The sequence below is a fragment of the Macaca thibetana genome, chromosome 10, assembly GCF_024542745.1.
Source record: "Macaca thibetana thibetana isolate TM-01 chromosome 10, ASM2454274v1, whole genome shotgun sequence".
Classification (NCBI taxonomy): Eukaryota; Metazoa; Chordata; class Mammalia; order Primates; family Cercopithecidae; genus Macaca; species Macaca thibetana.
Window position 1 is genome coordinate 19,043,245 of NC_065587.1, and position 18,214 is coordinate 19,061,458.

Consider the following 18,214-nt stretch of genomic DNA (forward strand, 5'->3'; position numbering starts at 1 on the left):
TCACAAGGTCAGGAGATTGAGAGCATCCTAGCTAATACGGTGAATTCCGGGCTCTACTAAAAATACAAAAAATTAGCCGGGCGTGATGGTGGGTGCCTGTAGTTCCAGCTAGTCAGCAGGCTGAGGCAGGAGAAAGGATTGAACCCGGGAGGTGGAGCTTGCAGTGAGCCGAGATCGCGCCACTGCACTCCAGTCTGGGTGACAGAGCGAGACTCCTTCTCAAAAAAAAAAAGAAAAAAGAAATCTGGAAAATTGATTCACAGTATTTGGTATACAGGGAAAGAAATAGAAGCTAGAGTTGTTTCACACATTCATGAAAAAAGAAAGTCGACATAAATAATATAAACATAAGCATAAAATCCAAGATGAGGCCGGGTGCGCTGGCTCAGTCTGTAATCCCAGCGCTTTGGGAGGCCAAGGCGGGTGGACCACTTGAAGTCAGGAGTTTGAGACCAGCCTGGCCAACATATTGAAACCCCGTCTCTACTAAAAAATATAAAAATTAGCCGAGTGTGGTGGTGCATGCCTGTAGTCCCAGTTACTTGGGAGGCTGAGGCATAAGAATCGCTTGAACCCAGGAGGCAGAGGCTGCAGTGAGAAGAGAATGCACCACTGCACTACAGCCTAGCAGACAGAGCAAAACGCCATTTCAAAACAAAAACAAAAACAACAACAACAACAAAAATCCCCCAAGACTATAAAATATTAGAAGAAAATATGAAATATTCACCTGTAACTCTGGGGTAGAGAATGTTTTCTTACACAAGACCCAGAAATGAATAGATTAGTATATCTAACTATATCACAATTAAAAACTACCACATGGCTGAGTGCAGTGGCTCATGCCTATAATCTCAGCACTTTGGGAGACTAAGGCAGGAAGATGGCTTCAACCAGGAGTTTGAGACCAGCTGGCAATATGTAAGACCTCATCTCCACAAAAAATTAAAAAACTAGCTGGACATGATGGTGCATGCCTGTAGTCTCAGCTACTTGGGAGGCCAGAGGCAAGAGGATCCAGGAGGCAGAGGTTACAGTGAGCCATGATCGTGACACTGCACTACAGCCTGGGTGACAGAACGAGATCCTGTCTCAAAAAAAACCAACTACCATATGACCAAAACAACACAGAGCACACTTTTTTTTTTTTTTTTTTTTTTTTGAGACAGAGTCTCACTCTGTGGCCCAGGCTGGAGGGCAGTGGTGTGATCTCGGCTTACTGTAAGCTCCGCCTCCGGGGTTCACGCCATTCTCCTGCCTCAGCCTCCCGAGTAGCTGGGACTACAGGCGCCTGCCACCATGCCCGGCTAACTTTTTTGTATTTTTAGTAGAGACAGGGTTTCACCATGTTAGCCAGGATGGTCTCGATCTCCTGATCTCGTGACCTGCCCACCTCGGCCTCAGGCAGCAAATTTTTAAAAGCAGGACTTAAAGAAAGAAAAGTTCTTGCCCACTCAGAATAATAAACTTAAAAGAAACGCTGTGTCCAAGGATAGTGCCAGCCCGATGAGAGGAAGATTGTGGAATTTGTGAATTGTTTCCCTTGGCTCAGAAGACCATAAGAACCGGCCAGGCACGGTGGCTCACACCTATAATCCCAGCACTTTGGGAGGCCGAGGCAGGAGGATCACTTGGGGCCAGAAGTTCAAGACCAGTCTGACCAACATGGTAAAACCCCATCTCTACAAAAAATATAATTATTAGCCGGGCGTGGTGGCGTGTGCCTTTAATCCCACCTACTCAGGAAGCTGAGGCAGGAAAATTGCTTGAACCCAGGAGGCAGAAGTTGCAGTGAGCCGAGATTGTGTCATTGCACTCCAGCCTGGGCGACACAGTGAGACTCCATCTCAAAAAACAAAACGAGATGGGCACAGTGGGTCATGCCTGTAATCCTAGCACTTTGGGAAGTCGAGGCGGGCAGATCACCTGAGGTCGGGAGTTCAAGACCAGCCTGACCAACATGGAAAAACTCCATCTCTACTAAAAATACAAAATTAGCCAGACATGATGACGCACGCCTGTTATCCCAGCAACTTGGGAGGCTGAGGCAGGAGAATCGCTTGAACTCGGGAGGTGGAGGTTGCGGTGAGCCGAGATCGCACCATTACACTCAAGTCTGGGCAACAAGAGCGAAACTCCATCTCAAAAAAACAAAACAAAACAAACAAAAAACCCAAAATGAAACAAAACAAAACAAGAAAAGATTTTCAAGGTTGCTCTCTTAGAGGCCACTACTGAACTTCAGGTTTTCCTACACAATTTTTATATGCACCCCCAAGTGAATCTGGCAGAAAACCTGCAGGTGGCGAGGCACTGGGCCCGGGATGGGCCGGGCAGCCTGAACACTTGAGCGTCATAGGCATCATAATCTACTTGGATGGGAAGGGCGTTCTCAGATTCTTTTGGACTCCCGAGAGCTGAAATACACAAATAACATAAATTGTTATCAAAAACATTTCAAACAGATGCCTGAGAGCTGAAATACACAAATAATATAAATTGTCATCCAAATACATTTCAAACAGATGCCTTCAGATAATCTTCACCAGAATCTGCAAGGTACAGGTGATCACCCTCTCCATGAAAAAATGGGGTAACAACCTATTCATCAAGTTGAGACTAAATGACGTATATGTCAAAGCAATATAGAACTGTATAGCACTAAATAAAGGTAAGGTGTGGATAGCATTTCATCCTTTTGTGACCCTTCTTAAAATAAATCATCTTAATATGTTTAGTAGTTTAAAACTTTCTACCTGATCCCTACAAATGGCCGACGGAAAAGAAAAACAAGTTTTTTTCATTTTGCAGATGACAGGAAAAAATATAAGGTCATTAAGGGATCCTGCAAACATGACACAAAGGGAACTCAGGTCTCCTGACTTTTCCACAGATTTTTTATGGGACTTCACATAGTTTTGTTGTCATGGGTAAGCTGATGCTTTTTTTTTTTCTGAAACGAAGTCTTGCTCTGTCGCTCAGGCTGGAGTGCAATGGTGTGATCTCGGCTCACTGCAACCTCTGCCTCCTGGGTTCAAGCAATTCTCCTGCCTCAGCCTCCTGAGCAGCTGGAATTACAGGTACCCGCCATCATGCCCGGCTAATTTTTTTGTATTTTTGTAGAGACAGGGTTTCACCATGTTGGCAAGGCTGGTCTTGAACTCCTGACCTCAGGTGATCCACCCATCTTGGCCCCCCAAAGTGCTGGGATTACAGGCGTGAGCCACCGCACCCGGCCAGCTGACTCTTTTTTTAAAAGCAAGGAAAAAAATCTCAAAAAATACTCACATGTATCACGGCCATTTTTTGCTTTCTCAGAGGCAGGCTGAAAAATTAAATAGATAATTAATCACTCCTTCCTTTGCTAGAAAAGAACTTATCACAAGGCACAGTGTGTATGTGCTGCTCCCAGGGTAGAGAGCCTGTAACTGATGGAAAGGCAGGAGCTAACATCTGACACCTACCTACCACGGTCCTTTATTCTCACATCACATCTTGCTGACTCTCACAACCCTGTCCAGTGAGGGAACGGACTCCTTACAAGTGGGGATATTCAATTGCAGAGAGAATGAGGGACTTCACCCAAAGCCACATATTCAGCAGGTGGCAGAGCCAAAATTCAAGCCCAGATCTTTAGATTCTTGGTCAATCCACTGTTGTGTTTGTGCCACCACAGCTAGGTCCCACCTGACCCAAACGCTGCATGCTTCCCCCTTCACTACGGTGCTGTCACCTGTCTGCCTGCACCTACCAGAGCTGAGCACTCTGTAGATCACCCAATTTGCCAAAATCAAGTACAAGGGTAGAGGAAAAAACTAATAAAGCTATCACTTTTTACATTTTCTTAAAAATCTTTTTCAGATTAAATAAATAAAGGCCAGGCACAGTGGCTCACGCCTATAATCCCAGCACCTTGGGAGTCCAAGGCGGGAGGACTGCTTGAGCCCAGGAGTTTGAGACTAGCCTGAGCAACATAGTGAGACCCCATCTCTATTTATGTAATTTTTTTTGGTAATCTTTCAGGACCCTGAAACCTTTCACAACAATATTAACTCTTGCTTCTTTAAAATAATCATGGTAGCCGGGTACAATGGCTCATGCCTGTAATCCCAGCACTTTGGGAAGCCGAGGCAGGCAGAACACCTGAGGTTGTCAGGAGTACCAGCTTGGCCAACATGGTGAAACCCCATCTCTACTAAAAATACAAAAATTAGCTGGGTGCAGTGGCTCACACCTGTAATCCCAGCACTTTTGAAGGCCAAGATGGGTGGATCACCTGAGGTCAGGAGTTCAAGACCAATCTGGCCAACATGGTGAAACCTCTTCTCTACTAAAAACGCAAAGAAATTAGCTGGGCACAGTGGTGGGCACCTGTAATCCCAGCTACTCTGGAGGCTGAGGCAGGAGAGGCACATGAACCCAGGAGGCGGAGGTTACAGTGAGCTGAGATCGTGCCATTGCACTCCAGCCTGGGTGACACAGCGAAACTCTATCTCAAAAAATAAAATAAAATAAAATTTAAAAAATACAAAAATTAGCTGGACATGGTGGCACACGCCTGTAATCCTGTAATCCCAGCTACTTGGGAGGCTGAGACAGGAGAATCACTTGAACTCTGGAGGAAGGGGTTGCAGTGAGCCAAGATCGCACCATTGCACTCCAGCCTGGGCCAGAGAGAGAGTGACTCCATCTCAAAAAAAAAAAAAAAAAAAAAATTAGACAGGCATGGTGGCATGCACCTGTAGTCCTACCTACTGGGGAGGCTGGGGCACGAAAAATGATTGAACCCAGGAGGCAGAGGTTGCAATGAGCCGAGATCCCACCACTACACTGGGCATGACAGAGCGAGACTCTGTCTCAAAAAAATAAAATAAAATAATCATGGTGCAGAGAAGTTTTTCCATGTTCTACTTGGCTGAGAATGCTTGTGGTGAAGGCAAGAGAGGCCCTTTCTGGACAGAATCCCATCTCCTAGCATTTCACTATCTGACATGGCTTATGCTAGGAGTCCTCAGCTTGCTCCAAATTAGTATTTCCCCTATTAGAAGAGTAACATTAACAGCCCTCCCCCCTAAAAAAAGAAAAGGGAAGAAGTGGCCCTGACACACAGCCACAAATGGAGCAACCCTCAGTGAATTCAGCTCTACTGGAAAGGGCAGAGGGGTGAAAGCACTCGGGTGTGGGGACTGCAAACATAACAGCCTGCTTTTCTTCTCACAGTACATCAAAACCACTTGTTCGAGTTCTGGCCGGGTGCAGTGGCTCACGCCTATAATCCCAGCACTTTGGGAGGCTGAGGTGGGCTGGTCACTTGAAATTAAGAGTTTGAGACAAACTTGGCCAACATGTGAAACCCTGTCTCCACTAAAAATACAAAAATTAGGCCGGGTGTGGTGGCAGGTGCCTGTAATCCCAGCTACTCGGGAGGCTAGGGCACGAGAATTGCTTGAACCTGGGAGGCAGAGGTTGCAGTGAGCTGAGATCACACTACTGCACTCCAGCTGGGGAGACAGAGCAAGATTCCATCTCAAAAAAACAAACAACAACAACAACAAAAAACACTTGTTCAAGTTCTTTAAAACTGCATTTTTATCAGTTGCAAATATATTCCATCAAGTGGACATTTCATAGTTCAGCCATTGCTCTATTGTTTTCAACTTCTATTATGAATAAAACTAAACCCAGAGGTATTTGCATATAATCACTTCAATTATTTCCTGACACCACATGCCCCAAAATGGAAGTGCCTGGTCAAATAGCATAAACATTTGCTCTCAATACACAAGGCTGAAATGCTTTGCAAAAGTAACATACACCAACCAGGTACTCCAGTGTCAATTTCACCACACTTTTTGTAGCATGTGGTATAATTATTAATATATTTTAAATGTGGTATAATTTTTAATATATTTTAAATGTGGTATAATTATTAATATATTTTATTCTTGGCCGGGCGCGGTGGCTCACGCCTGTAATCCCAGCACTTTGGGAGGCCGAGGCGGGCGGATCACGAGGTCAGGAGATCGAGACCATCCTGGCTAACATGGTGAAACCCCGTCTCTACTAAAAATGCAAAAAATTAGCCGGGCGAGGCGGCGGGCGCCTGTAGTCCCAGCTACTCGGGAGGCTGAGGCAGGAGAATGGCGTGAACCCGGGAGGCAGAGCTTGCAGTGAGCCGAGATCGCGCCATTGCACTCCAGCCTGGGCGACTAAGCGAGACTCTGTCTCAAAAAAAAAAAAAAAAAAAAAAAAAAACTCCCATTCTTGCTACAATTTTCATTTATTTTCTTGGTTTGTTTGTTTCTAGAGACAAGATCTCAGTCACCCAGGTTAGTGTGCGATGCTACAATTATAGCTCACCACAGCATTGGATTCCTGGGCTCGGGCAATCTTCACATTTTAGCCTCCCAAGTAGCTGGGACTTACAGGTATGCGCCACCCTACCTGGCTAATTCTTTTTTAGTTTTTGTAGAAATGGGGTCTCACTATATTTGTTGCCCAGATTGGTCTCAAACTCCTGGCTTCAAACAATCCTCCTTCCTCAGCCACACAAAGCACTGGAGTTACAGGCAAGAGCCTCTGCACTCAGCCAGAATTTTCACTTCTTTATACTAAGATTTGACCTTTTGGCTGGGCGTGGTGGCTCAAGCCTGTAATCCCAGCACTTTGGGAGGCCAAGACAGGCGGATCATGAGGTCAGCAGATAGAGACCATCCTGGCTAACACGGTGAAACCCCGTCTCTACTAAAAAATAGAAAAAAACTAGCCGGGCGAGGTGGCAGGCGCCTGTAGTTCCAGCTACTCGGGAGGCTGAGGCAGGAGAATGGCGTAAACCCGGAAGACAGAGCTTGCAGTGAGCTGAGACTGCACCACTGCACTCCAGCCTGCGCAACAGAGCGAGCGAGACTCCGTCTCAAACAAAAAAAAAAAAAGATCTGACCTTTTTATCATATTTCCCCTTTGCTGCAATGCATATCTATATCTTTGTCTTTATTCCCACTGGTATCTGAGTGACATCAGCATCTGAATAAAACAGTCATGTCATCATAAAATGAACTCTTGAAAAACAAAAAATGAACTCTTAGTCTTGGTCATATTTCTGCCAAAGGTATTTCACGCAGTCTGGCTTTGGCCTTGTTATTTATTTATCTAATATATAAAGTTATAAAGTTTTGCCAGGCACGGTGGCTCAAGCCTGTAATCCCAGCACTTTGGGAGGCCGAGACGGGCAGATCACGAGGTCAGGAGATCGAGACCATCCTGGCTAACACGGTGAAACCCCGTCTCTACTAAAAAAAATACAAAAAACTAGCCGGGTGAGGTGGCGGGCGCCTGTAGTCCCAGCTACTCGGGAGGCTGAGGCAGGAGAATGGCGTGAACCCGGGAGGCGGAGCTTGCAGTGAGCTGAGATCCAGCCACTGCACTCCAGCCTGGGAGACAGAGCGAGACTCCGTCTCAAAAATAAATAAATAAATAAAGTTTGGGGATGAATTTCTTAACTCTGTTCATGGCCATGGGGGAAGATGAGGGTACCTCAGGACTAAAATAACCCTATCAGTGTGTGACAGTCCACAAAGGCTCTCTGCTGATTAATGCAATCTACCTTCTTGGCTGGGCAGAATGGCTCATGTCTGTAATCCCAACACTTTGGGAGGCTGAAACAGGAGGATTGCTTGAGTCCAGGAGCTCAAGACAAGACTGGACCACATAGTAAGAACCCATCTTAACAAAAATAAAAACCTACCTTCTTTCCTGCCAGTTTTATTCGTGGGGTGAAACTATTACAAAAGAGCTGGCTTTTGGATGTGTAGAAACTGTAAAAGAAACAGAGTCATTAATCTAAATCCCCTTTATTTTAAAAACTCAAAACACAGTTAAAATACTAGGCATGGATCAGCCCTCCTGAAATGGGCTTTGTTCTCAGCTTCACTGATCTTCCCAATTTTAACTTCTTTTGCAAGAAGTCACTACAAAACATTAGTTATATTTTGTTTTTTGGTAGAGACAGTCTGGCTACGTTGATCACAATGGTTTCAAACTCCTGGCCTCAAGCGTTCCTCCCACCTCAGCATCCCAAAGTACTGGGATTACAGGCATGAACCACCATGCCCAGCCTGAAATTGCTACTTTTGTAGGTCAAAAACAGTCTAATATCATGATATCAAATAGTATAAATTAATAGCTGCAGCTTTGCCATGAACTTGCTGTTCAAGACCAGGTTGGCCAACACGGTGAAACCCTGTTTCTACTAAAAATACAAAAATTAGCTGGGTGTGGTGGCAGGCACCTGTAATCCCAGCTACTCAGGAGGCTGAGGCAAGAGAATTGCTTGAACCCGGATGGTGCAGGTTGCAGTGAGCCAAGATCGTGCCACTGCACTCCAGCCTGGGCGACAGAGCAAGACTCCATCTTAAAAAAAGAAAGAAAGAAAGAAAGACAACCCAGAGAAGGAGAGAAGGCTCTGGAAGCACTGAAGAAAAAGTGGCTATTAGTTATCAGGGCAGCACAGAAGTAATTCACAGAAGAGAGATGCTGGAGTTGGATCTTGGAAGAAAATAGGCATTTTCAAGAGAAGGGTAGATGGAATAAGATTAGTGTCATAGTTCAAAAAGATGAGGCACTGGCACTAGCAGAGGGATGAGAAAAGCCATCCCTGAGCTGGAACCAGCAGGAACACTGAAGTCTTGTCCCATAAAGAGGCGCGGGGACTTATCTAGAGCTGAAGGAAGTCAGGCACAAATGTTGGTCTTCTACGGTCTGTGGGAGTTGGGAATAGAAGGACTTGGGAACAGCAGTGGAAGTCAGTCAGTCCTTAAAATTTTGTTTTTATTCTTTTTCACCATAGACTGTCCATATGATACTGCTACTGCTTTGTGTGTAGAGAACTTTGAGCAAATGTTAGAACTTGGTTTCCACATTTTCTTGACAAAAGGTTTAGTGCTATAATAAGAACCTAACAAATTTAAAGAAAAATGGCAAGGAAGCTGTCAAAACTCTTATCACCTACTATTGATTGAGATCGCACCCACCTGTGGTTTATCCAGTGAGGGATATTATAGTCATCGCCCAGACGAGAATCCCGGGGAGCACTCCGATTATGGAGCTGCAAGGGGAAAAATGAGAGCACAGATAAGCTACAGAACAAATAGGATGTGGAACTGCTCTAACTTTTCTGTTTTTGGGGTTTTAAAAAAAAATTTTTTAGGGCCAGGCATGGTGGCTCAAGCCTGTAATCCCAGCACTTCGGGAGGCCAAGGTGGGGGGATCACCTGAGGTCAGGTGTTCGAGACCAGCCTGGCCAACATGGTGAAATCCTGTTTCTACTAAAAATACAAAAATTAGCCAGGCGTGGTGGCAGGTGCCTGTAATCACAGCTACTCAGGAGGCTGAGGCAGGAGAATTGCTTGAACCCGGGAGGCAGAGGTTGCAGTGAGCTGAGATCGCGCCATTGCACTCCAGCCTGGGGGACAAGAACAAGATTTCGTCTCAAAAAAAAAAAAAAAAAAAAATTTTTTTTTTAGAGATGGAGTTTTGCTTTGCTGACCGGGCTGGAGTGCAACAGTTATTCATAGTTATTCATAACAAACTATACCCAAACTCCTAGGCTCAAGGGATCTTCCCACTTCAGCCTCTCGAGTAAGTGGGACTATAAGCGCATGCCACAGCGCCTGGATTGTTTCTCTTTCTAACTATACTCAAACTGGCCTTTAGTAAGCAAATCCAAAATCTAATTACCTTGAACAATGGGACAGCATGTAACGGTTGCTCTCCCATACACACCAAGTCCACACCAATTCCTAAAAAAATAAAAGACAAAAAGAGTTGTGGGGAGGGAATGGCAGAAACAAGCATCCCTATCTATAAATCATGTTATTTAACTGCGTATTAGGCAAAGCTAACTTACCATTGTATGATTTATAACCTCATAGTGCTGCCTATGCAGCAAAGAAGTAAATACACTTTTTGAGACAGTCTCACTCTGCTGCCCAGGCTGACGTGCAGTGGTCAGAGATCACAGCTCTCTGCAACCTCTGCCTCCTGGGTTCAAGCAATTCTACTGCCTCAGCATCCCAACTCCATCTTGTTGATGAAACAAATCAAATTGTGGGGTGTGGGGCTGAGTTGGGGATACGAGGCACATCATGGAGGACTGGACTAGATTATCTGATAGTGCATCTGAAAACAGGCTGACAGCACATGGGTCCCTTGAAATCATCCCTCCAGGAAGGCTTCTCTAGTGCCAAATATATTTGGGAAACTCAGAGTACCCTGATACACCCTTTAGAGAAAAACAACCTACACTAACATGTTAAAAACGGAGGAAGACCTGTCATTATGGAACCTGCTTATCTTTGCATGACCCAGCATTTTCCAAACTGATTTGACCATGAATCTTTAGCACCTGACGCCTATTGACATCCACAGATATTGTGACACACAGAACACTATACAGAGCTCCTCACACTCTAAGAAGTCAGTGAAGCTCGCAGTTCTAAGGGAAAATCAGGCTAGGAACATGTGGAGACAGGGCACAAACCAGAGAGTATTACCATTATCTATCATCCGCTGCTTGGTCAAGATCATGAGTAGGCGGTCCACCTCAAAGACACCCACCCCGGGCGTGATCACCACTGACATCTGACCCGTTCGGTCAAAGTTGCGGTTGATGTAATGCTTATCAAACACTAGAAATAAAACAAAAATTCCACAATAATGATGTTACAGTTTTTCAGAACCCCGTCACAAACAAGCATCTCTACACTCTCAGAGCATTCTGCCCATATTTTTATTTTATTTTATTTTATTTTGAGACAGAGTCTTGCTCTGTCACCAGGCTGGAGTGCAGTGGCGTGATGTGGGCTTACTGCAACCTCCGCCTCCCAGGTTCAAGCAATTCTCCTGCCTCAGCCTCCTGAGTAGCTGGGACTACAGGTGCATGCCACCACACCTGGCTCATTTTTTGTATTTTTAGTAGAGACGGGGTTCCACCATGTTGGCCAGGATGGTCTCGAACTCCCGACCTCAAGTGGTTCGCCCACCTCGGCCTCCCAAAGTGCTGGGATTACAGGCGTAAGCCACTGCACCCGGGCCATATTTTTATTATAGCAACTGCCACATTCTAGTTAAATGTATACACATCTATCTTTTCTATATTAAGAACTACTTGACCACGGAATAAGTCTCTGTCACCTTTGTTAATACACCTCATTGATGCCTAATACTTGCCCTGTGCAGCCTTAAATGCTCAAATTTCATGCTGTTAGGGATGTGGCTCATGCCTGTAATCCCAGCACTTTGGGAGGCCGAGGCAGGTGGATCACTTGAAATCAGGAGTTTGAGACCAGGCTGGCCAACATGGTGAAACTCCATCTCTACCAAAAAATACAAAAATTAGCCAGGCATGGTGGTGTGCACCTATAATCCCAGCCACTTGAGAGGCTGAGATGGGAGAATCACTTGAACCCAGGAGGCAGAGGTTGCAGTGAGCAGAGATCATGCCACTGCATTCCAGCCTGGGTGACAGAGCAAGACTCTGTGTCAAAAAAAAAAAAAAAAAAAAAAAAAAAAAATTCATGCTGTTAATTTGAACCATCCATAAATGAGTCTGTAGTAAAACTTTGATTATATAAATTTTTTATATATTATATATTATTTTATTATATATATAAACTATATAATTAGATTATATTAGATAGTATTAATTTAAGACACTATTTAAAAGAGTAGACCAAAATCTTGGGATGATTTTGTAAATCTGGCAAGTCACTTTTTATTTCTAGCTTCTGTGATTCTTACCATGAAAAATCAGTGATATTCCAATATGACAAGAAGATTTACTAATAGAAGACCTCATGCTCTAGAATTCCCCCAGCACCTGTGTACAGACACGTGTGAAGATGATATACAGGTGATGTGAATGTACATCATCACTTCCACCTCTGGCCAGTGACAGATGGACACCTAACTGGAGCTGGGCAGATCAGACTCTCTCTACCAGGAATGTGAATTCTGAACAGAGAGCAGAGACAGGGTTGCTGGAAGCTGAAATATGGCTCTCATAATTCCTGCTGCTATGGTTCCCAGAGCCACTAAGGTTCTTCAACATGGTGTTTGAGCCTTTCCTGGCTGCTCCACTTAAGCCTCTGTATTCTTCCAGTAAATTTCCCTTTTCGTTTAAACTAAATCAATACATTTCTGTTATTTGCAAACAATATATTTCAGCTAACACATAAATGCCAGGATAATCATACCACACTGCTAACAATGGTTCCCCTTAAAGAAGAGGACACTGGGGGTCAGGAGGAGCATATCGTTTTTTACTTGATACACCTCTCCATATTCGAATTTTATTTTTTATTTTATTTTATTTATTTGAGACAGTCTTAACTCCATCACCCAGGCTGGAATGCAGTGGCATGATCTCAGCTCACTTCAACCTCCGCCTCCCAGGTTTAAGTGATTTTCCTGCTTCAGCCTCCCAAGTAGCTGGTATGACAGGCATGCACCACCATGCCTGGCAAGTTTTTTATGTATTTTTAGTAAAGATGGGGTTTTGCCATGTTGGCTAGGCTGGTCTTGAGCTCCTGACCTCAGGTGATCCCCTGCCTCAGCCTCCCAAAGTGCTGGTATTACAGGTGTCAGCCATTGCAGCAGGCCTATTTATTTAAAAAAAAAAAAAAAAAAAAAAGTTTTTTTTTTTTTTTGAGATAGTGTCTTTTTCACCCAGGCTGGAGTGTAGTGGCATGATCTCTGCTCACCACAACCTCCACCTCCCAGGTTCAAGTGATTCTCCTGTCTCAGCCTCCTGAATAGCTGAGATTACAGGCGTGTGCCACCATGCTGGCTAATTTTTGTATTTTTAGTAGAGACAGGGTTTCACCACGTTGCTCAGGCTGGTCTCAAACTCCGGACCTCAAGTGATCTGTCTGCCTTGACCTCCCAAAGTGCTGGGATTATACATGTGAGTCACGGCACCTGGCTGCTTTTGTAATTTTTTTTTTAAGTAGATTTTGATTTTTTTAATTTTTATTTTAAATTTTTATTTTTTAAGTAGATTTTTAAAATATTACCTAGAAGCAGCTGAGAGATGGGGTGGAAAATAATAACACGGTTTGAGTAAGTCAAAGAACCCAAGGAGGATCCTTGTAGTTCCTGCCCATGAGAAGCAGATGAGACTACCAAATTAACCGGTCAACAGAAGACCCAAGAGCTAAATGTTGGTCATTACAACCACCCAATGAGAAGCTATTGCTTTAAATTAATTTTGGGGGTAGCTGAATGGAGGCATCATCACCTAGGTCTGGGTCTGCAGGCATTCATAAAGAGACATGCATAGCTGTCAGAGGCCTTTAAACCAGAGCAACTCCATCTTGAATAGGGGCTGGGGACAATGAGGTTCAGACCTGCTAGGCTGCATTCCCAGGAGGTTAGGCATTCTTAGTCACAGGATGTTTACAGTTAAGGGAACAGGTTAATAATGTTTACCCAACAGACTCAGGACTTAACAGACCCAGGAAACGTCCTGATGTCCCAATATTTTTTTTTTTTTTTTGAGATGGAGTCTCGCTCTGTCGCCCAGGCTGGAGTGCAGTGGTGTGATCTCAGCTCACTGCAAGCTCCGCCTCCCGTGTCCACACCATTCTCCTGCCTCAGTCTCTAGAGTAGCTGGGAATAAAGGGGCCTACCACCATGCCTGGTTAATTTTTTGTATTTTTAGTAGAGATGGGCTTTCACCGTGTTAGCCAGGATGGTCTCAATCTCCTGACCTCGTGATCCGCCCACCTCGGCCTCCCAAAGTGCTGAGATTACAGGTGTGAGCTACTGTGCCCAGCCCTGATTTCCCAATATCTTAAGAACGAAAGTATTCTTAGTTTAAGAGTAAGTTTTGCGGCCAGGCGCAGTGGCTCACGCCTGTAATCCCAGCACTTTGGGAGGCTGAGGTGGGCGGATCACCAGGTCAAGAGATCGAGACCATCCTGGCCAACATGGTACGTACAACTCTCTCTCTACTAAAAATACAAAAATTAGCTGGGTGTGGTGGCACGTACCTGTGATCCCAGCTACTTGGGAGGCTGAGGCAGGAGAATCGCTTGAACCTGGGAGTTGGAGGTTGCACTGAGCAGAGATCACACCACTGCACTGCAGCCTGGAGACAGAGTGAGACTGGCTCAAAAAAAAAAAAAAAATAGACTAGGCACGGTGGCTCATGCCTCTAATTCCAACACTTTGGGAGGCCGAGGCAGGTGGATCACGAGGTCAGGAGTTTGAGACCAGCCTGGCCAATATGGTGAAACCTCGTCTCTACTAAAAACACAAAAATTAGCTGGGCGTGGTGGTGCACACCTGTAGTCCCAGCTACTCAGGAGGCTGAGGCAGGAGAATCACTTGAATCTGGGAGGCAGAGGTTTCAGTGAGCCAAGATCACGCCACTGCACTCCAGCCTGGAAGACAGAGCAACACTCCATCCCAAAAAATACAAAAAAAAAAAAAAAAAAAAAAAAAGCATTAGGAGAAATACCTAATGTAGATGATGGGTTGATGGGTGAAGCAAACTACCATGGCACATGTATACCTATGTAACAAACCTGCATGTTCTGCACATGTATCCCAGAACTTAAAGTATATTAAAAAACAAAACGGCCAGGTGCGGTGGCTCATGCCTATAATCCCAACACTTTGGGAGGCCAAGGTGGGTGGATCACGAAGTCAGGAGATTGAGACCATTCTGGCCAACGTGGTGAAACCGTGTCTCTCCAAAAAATACAAAAATTAGCTGGGTGTGGTGATGTGCACCTGTAGTCCCAGCTACTTGGGAGGCTGAGGCAGAAGAATCACTTGAATCCACGAGTCGGAGGTTGCAGTGGGCCGAGATTGCGTCACTGCACTCCAGCCTGGTGACAGAGCAAGACTCCGTCTCAAAAAAAAGTAAGTTTTGCTTTAAAGAAAATAATATAGATTCTTGAGAAGGACAGCAGTTACACAAAGAGGAACAATCCTTTGTCATGAGTGCTTGCAGCAGAGCACCCCTCCCCCATGACTTTTTGCTTTGTTACATATAAACAACCATGGTACCTAAGGAGGACATGTTCCTCCTCCTGCTTTCGGGAATGCCCTACTCTTTCTATGGAGTAGTCATTCTTTTATTCCTTTTCTTTTCTTTTCTTTTTTTTTTTTTGAGACGGAGTTTCACTCTTGTCACCCAGGCTGGAGTGTAATGGCACGATCTCGGCTCACTGCAACCTCTGCCTCCTGGGTTCAAGCAATTCTCCTGCCTCAGCCTCCCAAGTAACTGGGATTACAGGTGTGCACCACCATGCCCAGCTAATTTTTGTATTATTATTAGAGACGAGGTTTCACCATGTTGGCCAGGCTGGTCTCAAACTCCTGAGCTCAGGTGATCCACCCGCCTCAGCCTCCCAAAGTGCTGGGATTATAGGCGTGAGCCACTATGCCTGGCCTATTCCTTAATATACTTGCTTTCACTTTATTCTGTGGACTCGCCCCCGGATTCTTTCTTCTGCAAGATCCAAAAACCTTCTCTTAGGGTCTGGATCAGGACACCTTTCCAGTAACACAGCCATGTGGTAGGCAAGATGCTGGCATACTGGCTGGCATCCTTACTCACCATTGAATGACAGATTGATGGCCTCCAGGTAGTTTCCTTGTGCTGAGGTAGAATTGTCTCCTTGAGGAAAGCCCTCTGAAGCAAAATATACAAGAGAAAGAAAAACATCTCATGAAAGATGAACTCTCTTTTTTTTTTTTTTTGAGACAGAGTCTTGCTCTGTTGCCCATGCTGGAGTGCAGTGGTGCGATCTTGGCTCACTGCAATCTCTACCTCCCAGGTTCAAGCGATTCTCTTGCCTCAGCCTCCCGAGTAGCCGGGACTACGAGCATGTGCCACCACGCAAGGCTAATTTTTGTATTTTTAGTAAAGACAGGGTTTCACCATATTGATCAGGCTGGTCTTGAACTCCTGACCTCGTGATCCGCCCACCTTGGCCTCCCAAAGTGCTGGGATCACAGGTGTGAGCCACCGCACCCGGCCCAAAGATGAACTCTTAAATAAGTGGTGGCTGAGCATGGTGGCTCGCACCTGTAATCCCAGCACTTTGGGAGGTAGAGGCAGGAAGATCGCTTAAGATGAGGAGTTTGAAACCAGCCTGGTCAACACAGTGAGACTCTGTCTCTACAAAAAATGAAATAATTATCTGGGCATGGTAGTGTGTGCTTGTCATCCTAGCTACCCGGGAGATGGAGGCAGGAGGATTGCTTGAGCCCCAGGGGTTTAAAGTTAAAGTACGACTGCTCTGCTCCAGTGCAGCCTAGATGACAGAGTGAGACCCTGTCTCAAAAAAAAAAGGCCGGGCGCGGTGGCTCACGCCTGTAATCCCAGCACTTTGGGAGGCCGAGACGGGCGGATCAGGAGGTCAGGAGATCGAGACCATCCTGGCTAACACAGTGAAACCCCGTCTCTACTAAAAAATACAAAAAAAAAAACTAGCCGGGCGAGGTGGCGGGCGCCTGTAGTCCCAGGTACTCAGGAGGCTGAGGCAGGAGAATGGCGGGAACCCGGGAGGCGGAGCTTGCAGTGAGCTGAGATCCGGCCACAGCACTCCAGCCTGGGCGGCAGAGCGAGACTCCGTCTCAAAAAAAAAAAAAAAAAAAAAAAAAAAAAAAAAAGTGGACGGCATCTGGCTCCACAAGGCCTCACTCCCTGTATGAGGGACACTGTTGAACTTACTGCATAACGAAATGTACAATTGGGATCCAAATGGAAACAGAAACCTGATCAAAAGCCGAAACTGCACACGGCCATAGGAGAGATATAAGCACAAATCTCTCCTCTGTCTCCCAGACCCTTCCTACACTTCCTGTCCCACTGCATCTTCTATTACATGAAAGCAGTACCTGCCTGTTCCAGTCGCACCAACACTGGATACTGGATGAAGAGTTTTTTAATGGTCACGAGAAGTGAAGTCCATTCTTCTCTTCTCTCATTCTGCACCACCACTCTGAAAAGAGTATTATCATAAAATGGATATTGAGCAGCTGATATGGTTTGGCTCTGTGTCGCTCCCAAACTGCATCTCAAATTGTAATTCCTATGTGTCAAGGGAGGAACCTAGTGGGAGGTGATTGGATCATGGGGGCGGTTTCCCCCATGCTGTTCTTGTGATAGTGAGGGAGTTCTCATGACATCTGACGGTTTAAAAGGGGCACTTTCCCCTGTGCTTGCTCTTTTTCCTGCTTCACCATGGTAAGACGTGTCTTGCTTCCCCTTCGCCTTCCACCGTGATTGTAAGTTTCCAGAGGCCTCCACAGCCATGCAGAACCATGAGTCAATTAAATCTTTTTTCTTTATAAATTACCCAGTCTTGGGTATGTCTTTATAGCAGTGAGAAAATGGACTAATACAGCAACTTTAAATACAGAACATCAGGTTCCTTACAAGGTTTCAAAAAGAGTGTAATTGGAGTACAGTGAGCCAAGATCACACCACTGCACTCCAGCCTAGGTGAAAGAGCGAGACTCTGTCTCAAAAAACAAACAAAAGACTCAGTGAGCTTATTTTTCTGCCAATCCAATTGGGAAAGAAGCATTAAAAAAAAAGATGCTGGGTGCAGTAGCTCATACTTGCAATTCCAGCACTTTAGGAGGCTGAGGCAGGTGGATAAAGAGGTCAGGAGTTCAAGACCAGCCTGGCCAACATGGTGAAACCCCGTTTCTACTAAAAATACAAAAATTAGCTGGGTATGGTGGCAGGCACCTGTAATCCCAGCTACTTGGAAGGCTGAGGCAGGAGAATCACTTGAACCCAGGAGGCGGACGTTTCAGTGAGCCGAGATCGAGCCACTGCACTCCAGGCTGGGAGACACAGCGCAACTCCATCTCAAAAACAAAAAACAAAAAACAAAAAAAAACCTTCAGTGTTGGTGAGGACCCAGAAATTGCTGCTAGGAAAACAGGATCTTCTACTTTAATGGAGGGTACATTGGCTGTACAAATAGCCTTTACAACACAGACCATCCTTTGACCTAATAGCTCCATTTCTGAGAATTTATAATAAAAACTAAAGATATGCTTAAAAACTTATCTGTAAGAATGTTCACTGGCAATACTGTTGAGAATAGCGAAAAGCTGGAAGTCACCTCAATTTTCAACAATACTAACCCAATGTAATTTCTACTTAGAAATAAAAAATGATACAGTG

At 45.1% G+C, this 18,214-nt stretch overlaps 1 protein-coding gene across 15 annotated transcripts in view; it reads right to left on the minus strand.

The window, feature by feature from the left end:
• Positions 1 to 18,214, minus strand: part of DEPDC5 (DEP domain containing 5, GATOR1 subcomplex subunit) — a 155,198-nt gene that overhangs the window by 95,529 nt on the left and 41,455 nt on the right. For all 15 annotated transcript variants that reach the window (XM_050806663.1, XM_050806673.1, XM_050806671.1 and 12 more), the window contains 8 exons: positions 16,912 to 17,015; positions 15,626 to 15,700; positions 10,551 to 10,685; positions 9,736 to 9,797; positions 9,030 to 9,103; positions 7,745 to 7,814; positions 3,289 to 3,325; positions 2,297 to 2,417 (listed from right to left, as the gene is read on the minus strand). In XM_050806663.1, the coding sequence (XP_050662620.1) occupies positions 2,297 to 2,417; positions 3,289 to 3,325; positions 7,745 to 7,814; positions 9,030 to 9,103; positions 9,736 to 9,797; positions 10,551 to 10,685; positions 15,626 to 15,700; positions 16,912 to 17,015 (678 nt within the window). The remainder of the gene's footprint in view (positions 1 to 2,296; positions 2,418 to 3,288; positions 3,326 to 7,744; positions 7,815 to 9,029; positions 9,104 to 9,735; positions 9,798 to 10,550; positions 10,686 to 15,625; positions 15,701 to 16,911; positions 17,016 to 18,214) is intronic.